Source organism: Cupressus sempervirens, chromosome 3 (genome assembly GCF_028749045.1).
Source record: "Cupressus sempervirens isolate cs-2001-9-10 chromosome 3, ASM2874904v1, whole genome shotgun sequence".
NCBI classification, from domain to species: domain Eukaryota; kingdom Viridiplantae; phylum Streptophyta; class Pinopsida; order Cupressales; family Cupressaceae; genus Cupressus; species Cupressus sempervirens.
In genome coordinates, this window is record NC_143120.1 from 734,267,205 (window position 1) to 734,281,553 (window position 14,349).

General features: G+C 35.5%; 1 protein-coding gene across 2 annotated transcripts in view; it reads right to left on the reverse strand.

Annotated features, from left to right (window-relative positions):
- Positions 1-11,283, reverse strand: part of TPC1 (two-pore channel 1) — a 288,494-nt gene extending 277,211 nt beyond the window's left edge. For both annotated transcript variants that reach the window (XM_089821751.1, XM_089821750.1), the window contains exons 1-3: positions 11,012-11,283; positions 4,010-4,153; positions 3,550-3,648 (exon numbers count right to left, since the gene is read on the reverse strand). In XM_089821751.1, the coding sequence (XP_089677877.1) occupies positions 3,550-3,648; positions 4,010-4,153; positions 11,012-11,131 (363 nt within the window). In that variant the 5' untranslated portion in view covers positions 11,132-11,283. The remainder of the gene's footprint in view (positions 1-3,549; positions 3,649-4,009; positions 4,154-11,011) is intronic.
- Positions 11,284-14,349: the final 3,066 nt, after the last annotated feature.

Below are 14,349 nucleotides of genomic sequence, written 5' to 3' on the forward strand. Positions count from 1 at the left end.
ACAGAATTTGCTTTTTACGCCTTCATGGCTAAAAAACCCATAGATCATGTGAAGTCATTTGCCTAGTACATTGATTCAAGTGTCTCGTAATTTCACCCATCGCAGAAACTGGTTCACTGACAACCAACCTTATTCAAATTCTATTATTTCGATGGTGGAGTAGAGTACACTTTTGTCGGTAAAGGCAACATTCAGATTCAATCTGCCAGGATGAATCTAATTTTCCTTGACGTCTACAACATTCCAAGGATGGAACTAATTCTCCTCTCAATCAGTCAATTGTTGCGACATTCTCCACAATTGGATGTCACCTTCAGTTCACATCAATGTACCATCACTGCTAGGGCAACTCAGTCTATTGTTGCAATAGGTCTTGAGGATCATGGTCTTTTCCGACTTATTGATTCTCGGAGCTTAGCTATGGCTGCTCGGCAATCTTCTGTTAGCACACTTTGGCATCAGCAGTACGGGCATTTAAATGTGCATTTATCTCTCTCAACTGTTCAGGAAGAGCTTGACCTCGATTTGCCAGAGATTCAGAGTCCAGACATTCTCACCAAGCCTCTTGGTCCTAATAAGTTTGTCAAATATAGAGGACAGCTTGGTGTTGTGGATAGATTAACCATTAAGGACGGGTATTACGATAATAGATAAGCTTCTATCATTAGTTAATAGTTATCTATTTCTAATCTATTATAAATATTAGAATGTTTCTAATATTAGTTAGTTTGTAGTTATTTGTTAGCTTTCTTTAGCTTTCTTTTAGCTAGAATAGAATATTTCTATTCTTTACAATTGTTTCCTAAGGAAACATTGTTTTATTCTTTTGTATATATTGACCTCTCAATCTCTGTCAATATCAAGCAAATATTTACCAATTACTTTGTAATACGGGATACCAGGGGTTGAAATCCAGTGTCCTAGATAGCGTGCATAGTATCCTTGGGGGAGAATTTTAAGCACTTATGGACAACCCATTGGACCGCTCCCATGGAGACCAATTAGGGGATATGCAGCTTTACTTGAAAGAGGTCTGACTCAAGGATAATGATAATAGACTTAGAGACAACTTTGGCTTTCACAAAAACCATCAAGGTAGTAGACCCCAAATTGGGAAAGGATGGTCTATTGAGTCCTTATGGTTGCCAAACATTATTTGTATCTTGCACAATGGATTTCATTGATGAAGACTCAGGAGTACCTCATTCATGACAAAATTTCCCTACAAGCAGGATCAACCATTACAACTCTAATGGTATTTTCGTTGATCTACTTAGAGATGCAAGAGAGAAGGCTCTCCACTATAGGGGCATCTAGAAGGGTAAATGACATTTTGGTGTTATGCATCCTCTAGTTAGGGGGCAAGATAGGAGGGATGGTCACCATATTGCCAAGAATCAAGAAAGCCAACAAAAGCACCAAAAATGTCCAAGAGGGAGAAAATGAAGGCAAACTATGGAGTTAAACCATAGCTATCAGATTTTGTAACATCAATGGGCAGTGGAAAGAGGTGTTACACTACCAGAAAAAAACAAGTGTAATGTCTCAACAGACACTTACATTGCAGATCCAAGGGACAAACACACGCTACACGTACGTCTTTGCGGCATGCACACACACTTAGCCAAATAGGCCATGTGGTCAAAAGTTTGGTTAAGGAAGATGACAAGGCAGATGGGGTGATGTGGAAGCTTAGGTCGAGTTCTAGTTTTTGCGCACAATGGAGGCATTATGCAATGAAGAGCTACAAGGGGTGTAATTTACAACGATACAAGAGAATCAATTGCTTCTTGATATGCTCGATGAATATTTATTGATTTAGCTTTTTCTAGGGTTTTATGACTTCTTAAACTCCTTACACTTTCTCCCCTCGATGTAATGATCTTCAAGGCTTCTAATGATACTTGTTGTGATCGTTGGATTGATGAGTGTGCATGTGAAACTCTTGATGCAATTTTCGACTCACAATCAGTCAACCTCTGTTCATTTAAATGCTCATGCTTTCTACTCCTCCTTGGATCAAGGTGATGAGCTCTACCTCCTTTAGGCAAGTACTTTATCCTTAGTTTTGCATAATCGCTTAGGGGCATATCATTTTGTAATCCTTCCTTAATCCAATCATATCGAAATTGGTGTGTAGATCAATCATGGCTCCATTTCCTTCTTGGCATCCTTCTTTAATTGGGAAGGTTGTTACTATTGACCTTGAACTTCTTATAGAAGTGCATCCAGTTGGAGACTGAATGTTGATGGATTGATCTATATTGTCTCGTCTGTTGCCATTATTGCTTACTTGTATTAGCTTGCTCAACAATTGAGTTGGTCTCTCTTTAGTGTTCATATATTGTGTCATGGTTGGACTATTTATCATTGAATTTGTACCAACCCTAGATTGTCCTCATCTTTAATTCTTCTTAAAGGTCATCCCACAAACTAGCACGTTCATTGGCTATAATACCACTTGTAATGTCCCCTTTTTTTAGAACTTAGGAATTAAGGACAATTAACTTTCTAACTTCAATTGCACAAGACTTCTCTCTAAAAGGTCTCTAATAATATATAAAACGCTAGTGATTGAAGTCAATCAATTGCCAGAATAATAGTTTATGATATCACTTTCTAAATGATTATCCTTGAGTTATACAATTGATATCATTTATAATATGATGTTACAAGATATATGAGAACATATATCACTCATTAATATAGTGATTTGGTATATGCAAAAATGATCTTTGAACCAAATATCCAATCTGCACTTCTGCTAAATAGCATATATTATACAATCAGAATCATGCAATCTGATTCCCATAGAAACAACACTTGGACTTGGGGTGGACTTGGCAAGGCTGACCTGACGTGGGTCTCGGCAAAAAATCAGAAAGACTCGACAGGACTTCTACCAAAATTCTAGTGAGTTTTGCCTAGAGCTACTTCTTGGAGAGTCTCGGGCCACTAGGACTCAGCTAGGATCACTTGTTTCAGGACTATTTATGACTCAAAGACTCCTGGAGAATCCTCGAACTGTGAATCTAAATTATGCAACCAATCTGATTGGTAGCCATCTCTATTATGGCTATGAGAAGTATGCTAAAATACATTCTGATTGATAACAGTCTCTGCTATGATGATGAGATGTATGCTACAATATATTCCTATCACTTACAGAAATGAGGCAATTTTCTGTTCCTGATATATCTTGATGAATTTGCAGATGTATATGATTTAAAAGTTTCATTTTGGACTTTCTTCAAATGTTTTGATTTTCTGTTAACTACCTATATCATTCTGCTCATTAAATAAAACATATATTCCCAAATGGAAATTGACAACCAAATCAATGGTCTTCTATCTAACATATCATGCACTTAAAATGTTTTCAAAGTTCTTCAAATGTTTTAGATAAATGGTTAAACCAACCATATAACTCTGCTCGTGAAAAAATATATTGCCAAACAGAAATTGACAATCTAGACAGTGAAATCTATATCAAAGACTCATTTATATTGATATTCTATTAACAATAAAAAAAAGTGTTTATGAACTAACTTCATATATTAGAGATTGATTGGCTGTTAAGTATGGCAAATCCCCCAAGAAATAATATTTTCTGTCGCTGCAAGGATTTGAACTGCACCACAGGGGTACCTAAAAGCAATAACAATCCAAACAAATTAATCACACATAGAGAAGTCCAATAAAATAGCTACCTAAATTCAACAGTCTTAGCATGCAAGGAAAGAAACTTATTAGGCAGTAATAGTGTAGTCTCTAATGGAAGCACAAGATCCCATTCCTACCAGTCATCTTCCCACAAAACCAACGTACTTTTTCCTTTTAATATGGTGTGATTCATCGTTTCACATTCTCTTCCTTATCTATAAAACAATGTATCATCCTTTTTAAACTATTTGTTTAATTACTGACTTCATTTTTATTTTTAACTACGTTCAAATATATATAAAAGCCTCTCTACAACAACTACAAAAAACAAAATTGCATTTCTAACCTCAAAAAAGTTCAACAAAATCAATGCTAGAAGATTCAAGGACCATAATAGATCAAATTTAATAAAGATGAAATAAAACTTGGCAGCCTGTCCAAATTTTGTAGGGTCAATTAATTCCTCAGGCAATCCTATGCCATCTTCAGCCTGCAAGCAGTGACATATCATTAATTAAATTAGTGCAATTGTTTTAAGCTTGTGAGCCAATAGTCCAAAACTAATAAAATAAAATAAAAGCAAAACAGTTACTAAAAGTAAAAATAGATACTGTTTCCAACAAAAGACCTCAATATTGTCTGCAACTTTAACATTATTGTTATACATTTCATATTTCTGTATTTTTGATATTAGACACATTTTAAGAACAAGTTTTAAAAAGCTAAATAAGTGCCAATGGAAAAAAAATGGAAAATTGATTTAAAAACATGAAATCCGATCTGAACTGTCATTTAAAGTTTGTTATTTATTGTAAAACAATATCTAATCCACAAACACAGATTCTACTGATTCTAAAACTGAGAACTTTCATTATGCATCACAGAATTGTTCATTTCGCATATTTTAATGAAGGAAATATGAATATATGATGTGAAATATGGATACACAAAGCAACAATCACACAAATAAACAGCACAAGTTTATTTTTTGGTCAAACCTAATTTTGATAAGAACTCCAGAAAATAGTCATGTGCTTCCTCCCATTTTATGCTAAATTCTAGGTTACATGCTCACAAGGCAATTGCTGGAGATATCCAAAGTCTACAAAAACCTATTTCTTCTGTCCTACATTTAATTCCATATGCTCTCTGCAAATGACCAGTTCCTAGAACTTGCTAATGCTGAAAACCCAACTCGAGATGCCTTCCAAGCAAGTCAATTACATGCATATAACTCTCAAACATAATCTGTTTAACTTTACAGAGCTCTAGGTACCTGGAAATCCAACAAAATGTTTTTTTCTATCTTATCTGACAGTTTGATTTCTTTTTTCTGTTAAAATGAACACATATGGCACAGGGAAAACCCATCACTATCATTACAAAAAAATGAGAAATTTGGTAGAGGTCCACACGATCAGCCTGAAACACAAACATCCAAGATGAATAAATAATATATCTGGTCAGGGTTTCCCAAAAAATTTGGCAAACTTGTTGATGCCGTCACTTCATAATATACAAGCTTCATTTTTGTCCCAATTTATTCACTGAAAGCTATTGGAGAGCTCTATTCTTTGATCGAGATTGAATCAATATTTTGATCAGAATTACGATTTCCCAAGAGCATTGAGCACGGGTCCTCAATTTGGTACACAAAAAATTCATTGAGCGGGTTACAATTCATATAGTTAAGCAGTTACAAATGTTGATGTTTTGTAGCTTCAGTCTGATAAATACCATGAGACTAAACTGAATATACATACATACATACATATCTATATAGATACACAATCAATTGTAATTATACTAATCACATAATAATGAATAGACATGTCCCATGAAGGGACATGTCTTTCCTTGCCTCATCCTCAAAATAAATGCAAGAGGGATCATTGCATTTGGAAAACAAAAAGATCACAGGCAATGCTATTACATTTGCAGCAATACCAAAATTAACATGGTATCAGAGTAGTGTTGCTTTCCCATGGCTTGTGAAGTTTGGAGACATTGAAAACAACATGTTGGCATTAGAATTCATATTGACTGGGAAATATTGAAGATGAGATAAACAATGTTGTATAAAGAATATACTTACGCACATACAATAGTCTGTGGAGTCTGGACTATGCTAATTCTGAAACAAATATAACAGATATGAAGGTGACTTATAGTTCAACGACCCAAAGACAGTCCAAACACAAATGATGGTATATGAGGATTCAAAACATTAAAAATTAATATGCAGCAGTGTTCACAACAGCATTCATCATAAATCATTGAGCAGCGATTGCACCAGCAATTACATTAAAATGAGGTGTATGAGCCTATGTCAAACCCACTATGTCAATGTTCGAATGGATATCAATCTTGTGTACTACAGTGTATTCAGAAATTTATATGGATGGCAGAAGTATGAAGAAACGACATATACAGACAAATGCATTGAATGTAATTGAAGGATTCATTAGAAAATATACAAACAGCGACTCCATGTATTTAGAAGACAATACTCAGCAAAAGCAACCAGTGTCAAATAACAATTAATTCGAAAATGAGCCATGAAAGTTTGATTGTGTTTTTCAAATACAAATAGAGTGCCAGTGAGATGTCGGGCGGAGTTTCCTGCACATATGCAAGTCGATGATGTACATAGGAAAATCGAAGCTGTAGTTGACGAGGTTATGGAAACAGTAAATGTCAGAAGTCATGCACTCTACATTCGCAGCGCTTATTGTTTTCAGTAACATTGGTGGCCCGATTGAGATGAGCAGCAATTAAGCAAGACAAAGACCATGGCAACCAAATTGTAACTTATCCATCATGCATTGAAGGGTTACCCCGTGGATGGGCAGGTGGAGAAATAAGGTGGACAACATCCACAATTATTACGAGACAATGAAAGCAAGAACTGGTCACAACAATTGAGATCTGAGGAGGATGCACGATTTAAAAGGAATATAAACAGTGAATATAACACGGAGCATGGACTGGTCACAACAATGGAGATCTAAGTCACCGAGGATGATGACGGGGTTGAACACTTTGGTTATATAAAAGATAGAAGTTCAATAATTTGTTTTGTTATCATTTGAATTGGATGAGGAAAATAATAATACCATGAAGATTATAAGAATTGTAAGAAGTCAAGTGTAAGGAGAAAAAGCACATTCGTAGATGGATAAATATGGTAGTAATCACTAGGAAATAGAAGGATGAAAATATGATTTTTATGACCAAAAGTACATTTATATAAAGAAGTTGAAATAAAGTCTCTATGAGAAGCCAAAGTATGAGTAATCTAAGTGCCCCATGAAGAGGAGCCATTTCTAGGAGTCATTTCTGGAGATACTACCTCTAAATGATATTAAGAAAAGGAAGATTGATATCAAATTCAGAGGGAGTCTGACACTTCATTAGAGGCAACATTGGATGAGGAACTCAAAAGATTGATATTCAAAGGGAGTTTGACGATCCATGTGTGTGACTGTGTGATTTTTAATGGGCCTGCCCCCTAAGTACATTGTTGGGTGGATATTTTGCAACCGACAATTTGGGTAAAATCCAGTCATAAAATAGGTAGACCAGCCACCGCATGTGAGACAGAGTCTCTCCTACCTTAAAGGAAAGGCTCCCCCTTCTCAAGTTTCCTTATATCAACTCAAGGTAAGCATGAAATTAAGAGTTTTTGTAAAGGGTGTTACCAATATTCTTTCCTCTTTGCTTTCAGGAAAGAATCCACTTATCCGCAGAGCGAGTATTAGGCAAGATGAAATCGTTAACTACACTTCTATCTAATAGTTGGAAACAGTGATACCGATAAACCAACACCAACTCAAAGGTTGATTGAAAGCATACCAGATTGGCTCTAGGTCATGTTTTAATCTATTCTATAAGAAAAGCCTCTATCATTGGGGTGCAAAGGCTTCCAAAAGTAGGGGAATACTAACTATTTTTCATGAATTTGAGATGGTAATACAAGCTACAATCAAAGCTTCTAGTCTATGCATCACCACAATCGCTCTCAATCAAAGCTTCGACTTTGATTGCTTCTTAACTCACTATGCTCTATTATTGAACACACAATAATAACATGAATCAAAGACAATAGACACAAATTACAATCAAAGTTTTTAATTTGCTCTATCACAATTGCTTCCAGTAAAAGCTTCAAATTCAATTGCTTCTTTTATTCACTTCTCTCCCAAATTTGTACTACATAATCAAAGTTATGCTTGCACAAATTTGGCAAAGCTTTCTTGTATACAACAAAAGATGATTTTTACAATGAGGGGGCATTCCTTTATTTATAAGCAAAGGAGTTGAGAAAAAGGAGGAAAATTTGGGGGCAACTCAACCAACTTTGACCCAGTCTAACTAACAAGAGAAATTATTGGATTACATGTCATAATGGCATGCAATTCCTATTACATGTAATTATACAATTTCATGTAATACATCATCTCCAATCTACAAACATGAAAACTAAAGAAGGAAGAAGACGGAAGAGAATTGAAACAATCCTAGGGATTGTTCTGAAGGGCCTTGTACTTAGTGATGCTATCCCGGATGATCACAGGATCAGGAGTTCCTGCATTTCGTGCCATTGCATTCACCTCAATAATCATGGTGTTGCGTCTTTTGATAGCCTTTGACTCTCTTTGATGAATTGTCAATTGTCATTAGAAAACTTAATGTGGTCAAGCTTTTTCTCGTTCAAGTTGTCGTAGATTCTCCTTTGCAGATTAGCACATTTTGGAGTCTTATACTTTGAAAACCTTCTCAATGGTGTCCGAATGTAAACTCAAAACTACTCATGAAACATGGGTCAATGAGTTTGACTCAAAAATCACACAGTTAAATCCTAATAGCAATATCACAATTTGACTTGCTGTGGAAATTATCTCCTACTTATCAATTGATGAGCTTAAGGGGCTTTCTAATGAATGGTTCATAAGGCACAACACTCGGTGAAGGTTTTGCAAATGGGGTGCAAGCTTTGGGTTTGACCATGGAGGAAACTTTGTAGTTAAGCGCGCTCAGGCTGGAGTAGTACTGGGATGGGTGACCTCTCGAAAAGTATCGGTGCTTCACCCCTGTGAGCATCACCTAGATCCAATGAGCGCTAAGTGTTCCATTTATTCTCATGAGAGATGGATTCATGTTGAATCACTACTCATGAAACATGGGTCAATGAGTTTGACTAAAAAATCACACAATTGAATCTTGATAGCAATATCACAATTTGACTTGCTGTGGAAATTATCTCCTACTTATCAATTGATGAGCTTAAGGGGCTTTCTAATGAATGGTTCATAAGGCACAACACTTGGTGAAGGTTTTGCAAATGAGGTTGCAAGCTTTGGGTTTGACCGTGGAGGAAACTCCTTAGTTAAGCGCACTCAAGCTGGAGTAGTACTGGAATGGGTGACCTTAGTTAAGCGCGCTCAAGCTGGAGTAGTACTGGGACGGGTGACCTCCTGGGAAGTCTCGGTGCTTCACCCCTGTGAGCATCACCTAGATCCAATGAGTGCTAAGTGTTCCATTTATTCTCATGAGAGATGGATTCATGTCGAATCACTACTCATGAAACATGGGTCAATGAGTTTGACTCAAAAATCACACAGTTAAATACTGATAGCAATATCACAATTTGACGTGCTGTGGAAATTATCTCCTACTTATCAAGTTTAATGTATGCAATGTTATGTACAAAACCAGATAATTCACATGCAATCGGTGTTGTCAGTAAATACATGGAAAATCAAAGCAAAGAGCATTTGGCAGCAGTGAAATGGGTTCTACAGTATCCTAGAGGCCCAAGTGATTATTGTATCACCAATAATGGTTGCAATGGTTCAATGTGTGGTTATGTTGATTCTAATTTTGTAGGTGATTTGGACGAAAGGAGATCTACATCAGGTTATGTTTTTACTCTCGCAAGTGGAGCTGTTTGTTGGATGCCAAAGCTTCAAGAAACAATTGTTTTATACACAACTGATGCAGAGTATATGGCTGTCTTACATACATGTAAAAGAGGTAGTTTGGTTGAAAGGATTTTTAGGTGAGCTTGGCAAAGTGTAAGGCAGAGTGATTGTATTCTGTGATAGTCAAAGCACTATCCATTTGGCTAAAAATCCGCCTTATCACAATACAATCAGGCATATTGAAATTAAGTACCATTTTGTTAGAAAAGTTGTTGATGGAGGTGCAGTATTCCTGAAGAAAGTTCATACACCTATTAATTGTGCAGACATGTTTAAGAAAAATCCGCTCAATAATTCCTAGTTTCTTTTCATCTTCAGGACGCAATTCTCCTTTTGTAAGAAAGTTTCTATTTTCTTTTAAGGAGTTCAGCGGATTTTTCCTACGTTGGTGGCAGTTGCATTTAGAAGATTTTTTGTATATATATCTATGAAGGCAAAGGATTATCGTTGGTGTTGTGTTTTGTAAATTCAGACAGAAAGAGAGCAGCAGTTGTGAAACTTGTAATTATTCTGCTTGTATTATTAAAAAAGCCCCAAACCTGGTACCTGTTCGGGGACCTTACAAGTTCTGTTTATTTTTCTATTTATTTTTCAATAGAAAGGACATACTCCGGGATATGAAATCAGGTCACAGGGAAAGATATACTGCGGTCGAATTAGCGGAACAACACACTGTGGTTAGCTCGAGGAAAATCTAAATTGATGCAAGTATGTATCTCTCCAAAATGTAAATTCAGACAGAAAGAGAGCAGCAGTTGTGAAACTTGTAATTATTCTGCTTTTATTATTAAAAAAGCCCCAAACCTGGTACCTGTTCGGGGACCTTACAAGTTCTGTTCATTTTTCTATTTCTTTTCAATAGAAAGGACATACTCCGGGATATGAAATCAGGTCACAGGGAAAGATATACTGCGGTCGTATTAGCGGAACAACACACTGTGGTTAGCTCGAGGAAAATCTAAATTGATGCAAGTACGTATCTCTGCAAAACGTCGACTGAAACATACTAATCGCACCTCCTGCATGAAATAAACGAAAGGAGAAAGGAAAAAAATGACGTCTCCGAAGAAGGACACTGTTGAAACGAGGCCATAGTGAGCAATATAAGACCGAAATACAGAATTCAGACAGGAAATGGCCAAACATAGCTCCATCTCAACAGAATTCCGGTCTTTGTTTGCTATATGTAAAATATTTACTATATAACGAAACAAGCAAATTCTGAACATTAAACAAATCAAACTTATTAGACCGGAATACAGAATTCAACCGTAAGATGACCTAATATAGCCGGCTCTTAAAAGCCTCTCTTTACAATTCTACAAACAATTTACAATTTTAAAAAACGGAAAGAGCAAGATAACCAGATCAACAAGCGCAGCAGCCCTCTGATATCGATTTCCATAGGCTATGGCATCAGCTCTTCCATATATGACCTTGCTGGAGCTACTACCGCCAGCATTCATGATCAGCGGATCCTCCATTACTTTTTTCCTTCAAGCTTAAAACTGTCAGCTGTTCTTTTCAACCTGTGTTCGCTTTTGTTCCATCAGGTAAATTGGCTCCAGACGACATTTTTGTTATCACAACCAGATCTAACCAGTGCTTTTTGGTGCGCTACGGACTTCTGCAGTGTAAACTCAACTGTGTACTGCCGTAATATTAAATAGAACTGAACGTAATTTGAAATTCAACTCGCCTAACCCGATATGTATCAAACTGTTCAAGTTGACTGTGCAGTCTTCTCAATTGTATAAGCCTAAGGGTGTGAAATCTTGGCATTATATAATAGGCTCCAGCTAATTTCCGTAAAAAGAAGTATTTGGAGCTTGCTGCCTTGATCGGAATAAAAGAATTTTCGGTGTCAACAAATAACTCGATCAAGAAAATGTAACATGATCTTTTGATCTTTTTCTGTATTTAATAAGTTGTGGTGTTGTCATGCTGACGATGCGGCACAAGAATACAGGCAAAAATACACCGCGTCTAATCCTGCGTCAATCAAGTTCCTTTGTTTATTTTTTTGTCGCCCATGGCATGATATGATATGATATGATAGATTTTAATGACGTCCACGAGACTAAAGAACCCATGCAATCACCCTCCCGAGTCAGGAGTAGAACTAGTCAGTTGTAAAGTTTTGGTTAACTTGTCTCTCCTTCTCTAAAATTTGGTAATCAAATCTGCTGCTCTCTTCACTTGATCTTCACTTGCATACCCCTGAGTTTTATTAGAAGCATCAGAAGACGTGGATACCTTGCAACGTTGCTCGATAAAAAAATTAAAACCTTCGAGAACAATATTCCAGAACATGCCTTCGCATTTACATCCCAAGAAAAAAGCAGTAGTCATTGGATGAAAAAACAAAAAAAGACATAAATAGAAAATGGGTGGGAGAATATCAATCTGTATTGTGTATATAAGTGTTAAAAAATTAAAACCTTCTAGAACAAAATTCCACAACATGCCTTCGCATTTACATCCCAAGAAAAAAGCAGTAGCAGGTGAAAAAAAAAAAGACGTAAATAGAAAATGGGTAGGAGAATATTAATCTGTATTTTGTACATAAGTGTTTTAAAAAAGGTTGTTAATAGAAATAAATGTAAAATATAATAAAGCAATGAAAGTAGTTTTATCACGTTTAGCCAATCTTCTTCCTTCTCCTTCATATGTTGTTTAGGATGGAAAAATGTTGTTGGTAGTTGAAGTTTAGTAAGATGTGTGGATATGTTAGATGATAAACTAATGATATTATAGTAGGGGCCTTTGAATCGGCAATAGCCATAGAAAACTATAGCAAGGGCACCCTACATCTACATGAACCAGAAGAATAGATTAGAATAGTAGGGCTTGTTAGTAAATATGAGACACGTGTTACTATAGAGATAGATGGCAAATATAGATATTTGTTAACACGAGATACTTGTTAATCGTTTGTCACTAAAAGGAAAAGGAAATGTCTTTCCCGATTAAGAACACCAAATTTTATTCAAGAGGTAATCAGTGAGGAAGAAGATGAGGTTGGAAAAGAGCATGGTTATCTTCGAAGGTCCATTAGGTTGGCAGCTTGGTAGGTATGTAAAGGTAAAAAAGACAACTTGGCAACTATAGCTTTGAGGGGGCGACCAAGGGAATGGAAAGATAATGGGGAAAGAAGAGTAGGGGAAAAAGGTTAATGGAGATGGCAATGAAATTGAAACTATTCACAACTAGAAGAAATCAACAATTAACTACTCCATTTTTATCTATAACAACATAAAAGAGGAGTTGATTGATCTAACTGAGGATATGATGCCCAAAGAGGAGAACATTAATTATATTGCTAATAAATCAATTTGCACCAACTATCAAAACATAGTCTTGAAGCAGGACCAAAGTAAAGATTGAGCCTAGTGAACTAAATTCTTAAATTCTAGATATGGAAAGAAAAACAGTGAATATCTCAAGTTTAGTCTTTGAGTCATGTCGATTTTCTTACATCGTTGTGCTTGATACAGTACATGATGCTCGATGAGGGTGGGGAAGACGAAAGTAATTACAAAGAACTATGGAGGTTCATCATAGATGATGAGAGCTATATGTTTAAAGGAATAGTTGTAAGTGTTAAATTACTTTTTAGAGAAGTTAAGAGGCAAGTCAATACTAATACAACAAAGATTTTGAGCATCTTGAACAAAAAAAATAAAGAACATACAAGATTTATATTTAATGGGCACCCACATGAGGTGGTGATAGAATACTAATATCGAGGGCTTGATTTCACTTACAAGCTTAGTTAGGAAGATCACTCGAGAAACAAAATTCAAAAACATGAAGAGTGTTATGCTTTTTACAAAATAGGTGGAAAGATGTTGATATGTCTTGTAAAACCACTAAGGTGTTGTATGGAATGCTCGTAATAATAGTGGTGCTCTACATATGTGAAGTTTGGGCTAGTAGAAATTCAAGTATGAAGTAAAGGTGAATTGGAAGAATTCAAAAACACTTAATCACAAACAACTTTAAGATTAAAGCATTAGTTTTGTACAAAATAATTATAACAAAATAGATTTTAACAAAATTATAGGAACAATGGCCAAATATGTCTTGTATGCTACATAAAGAAAATAGGGAACATGAAAGAGGATAAGTGACAAAAAATAATAAGAGAAAAATGTTAAATAGAAGTAAGAGGACATAGATGAAAGAAAACAAATAGTAGACAACTAAGTAGGGTATCAACTTACAACAAGCATCTAGAAATTAAAATGTAAGGGGAAAAATTAGAACATGTGGATAAAGTAATAAAATGGGACAGAGAAAAAATACTATATGTCCAAGTTTTATCCCACATCTAAACAAGATAATAATAATAATAATAACTTATGTAGATGTCAAATTCAACTGGAAGATGAAGGTGTTCACATTAAATTGTGATGAGTAAGTTTTAAAATATAAAAATTTGAGAAGAAACAATATGTATGTATACACATATAATAGAATAAATAAATAAGGGAAGTGAATGACTAGCCATTGTAGCTAATCATGTGCATTCGTAAAGCCTAAAGTATACCAGGATAATAGATAAAATGTGTTTAGAAATCCATACATAGACACATACAACATTTTAAAAAGAAACCAGAAAAAAATAGGACAATAAAATGTTGAGCCACTTTAAATTCATTGAATGTTGTGATTTCAAGAAGAATCGAAAACACTTGAG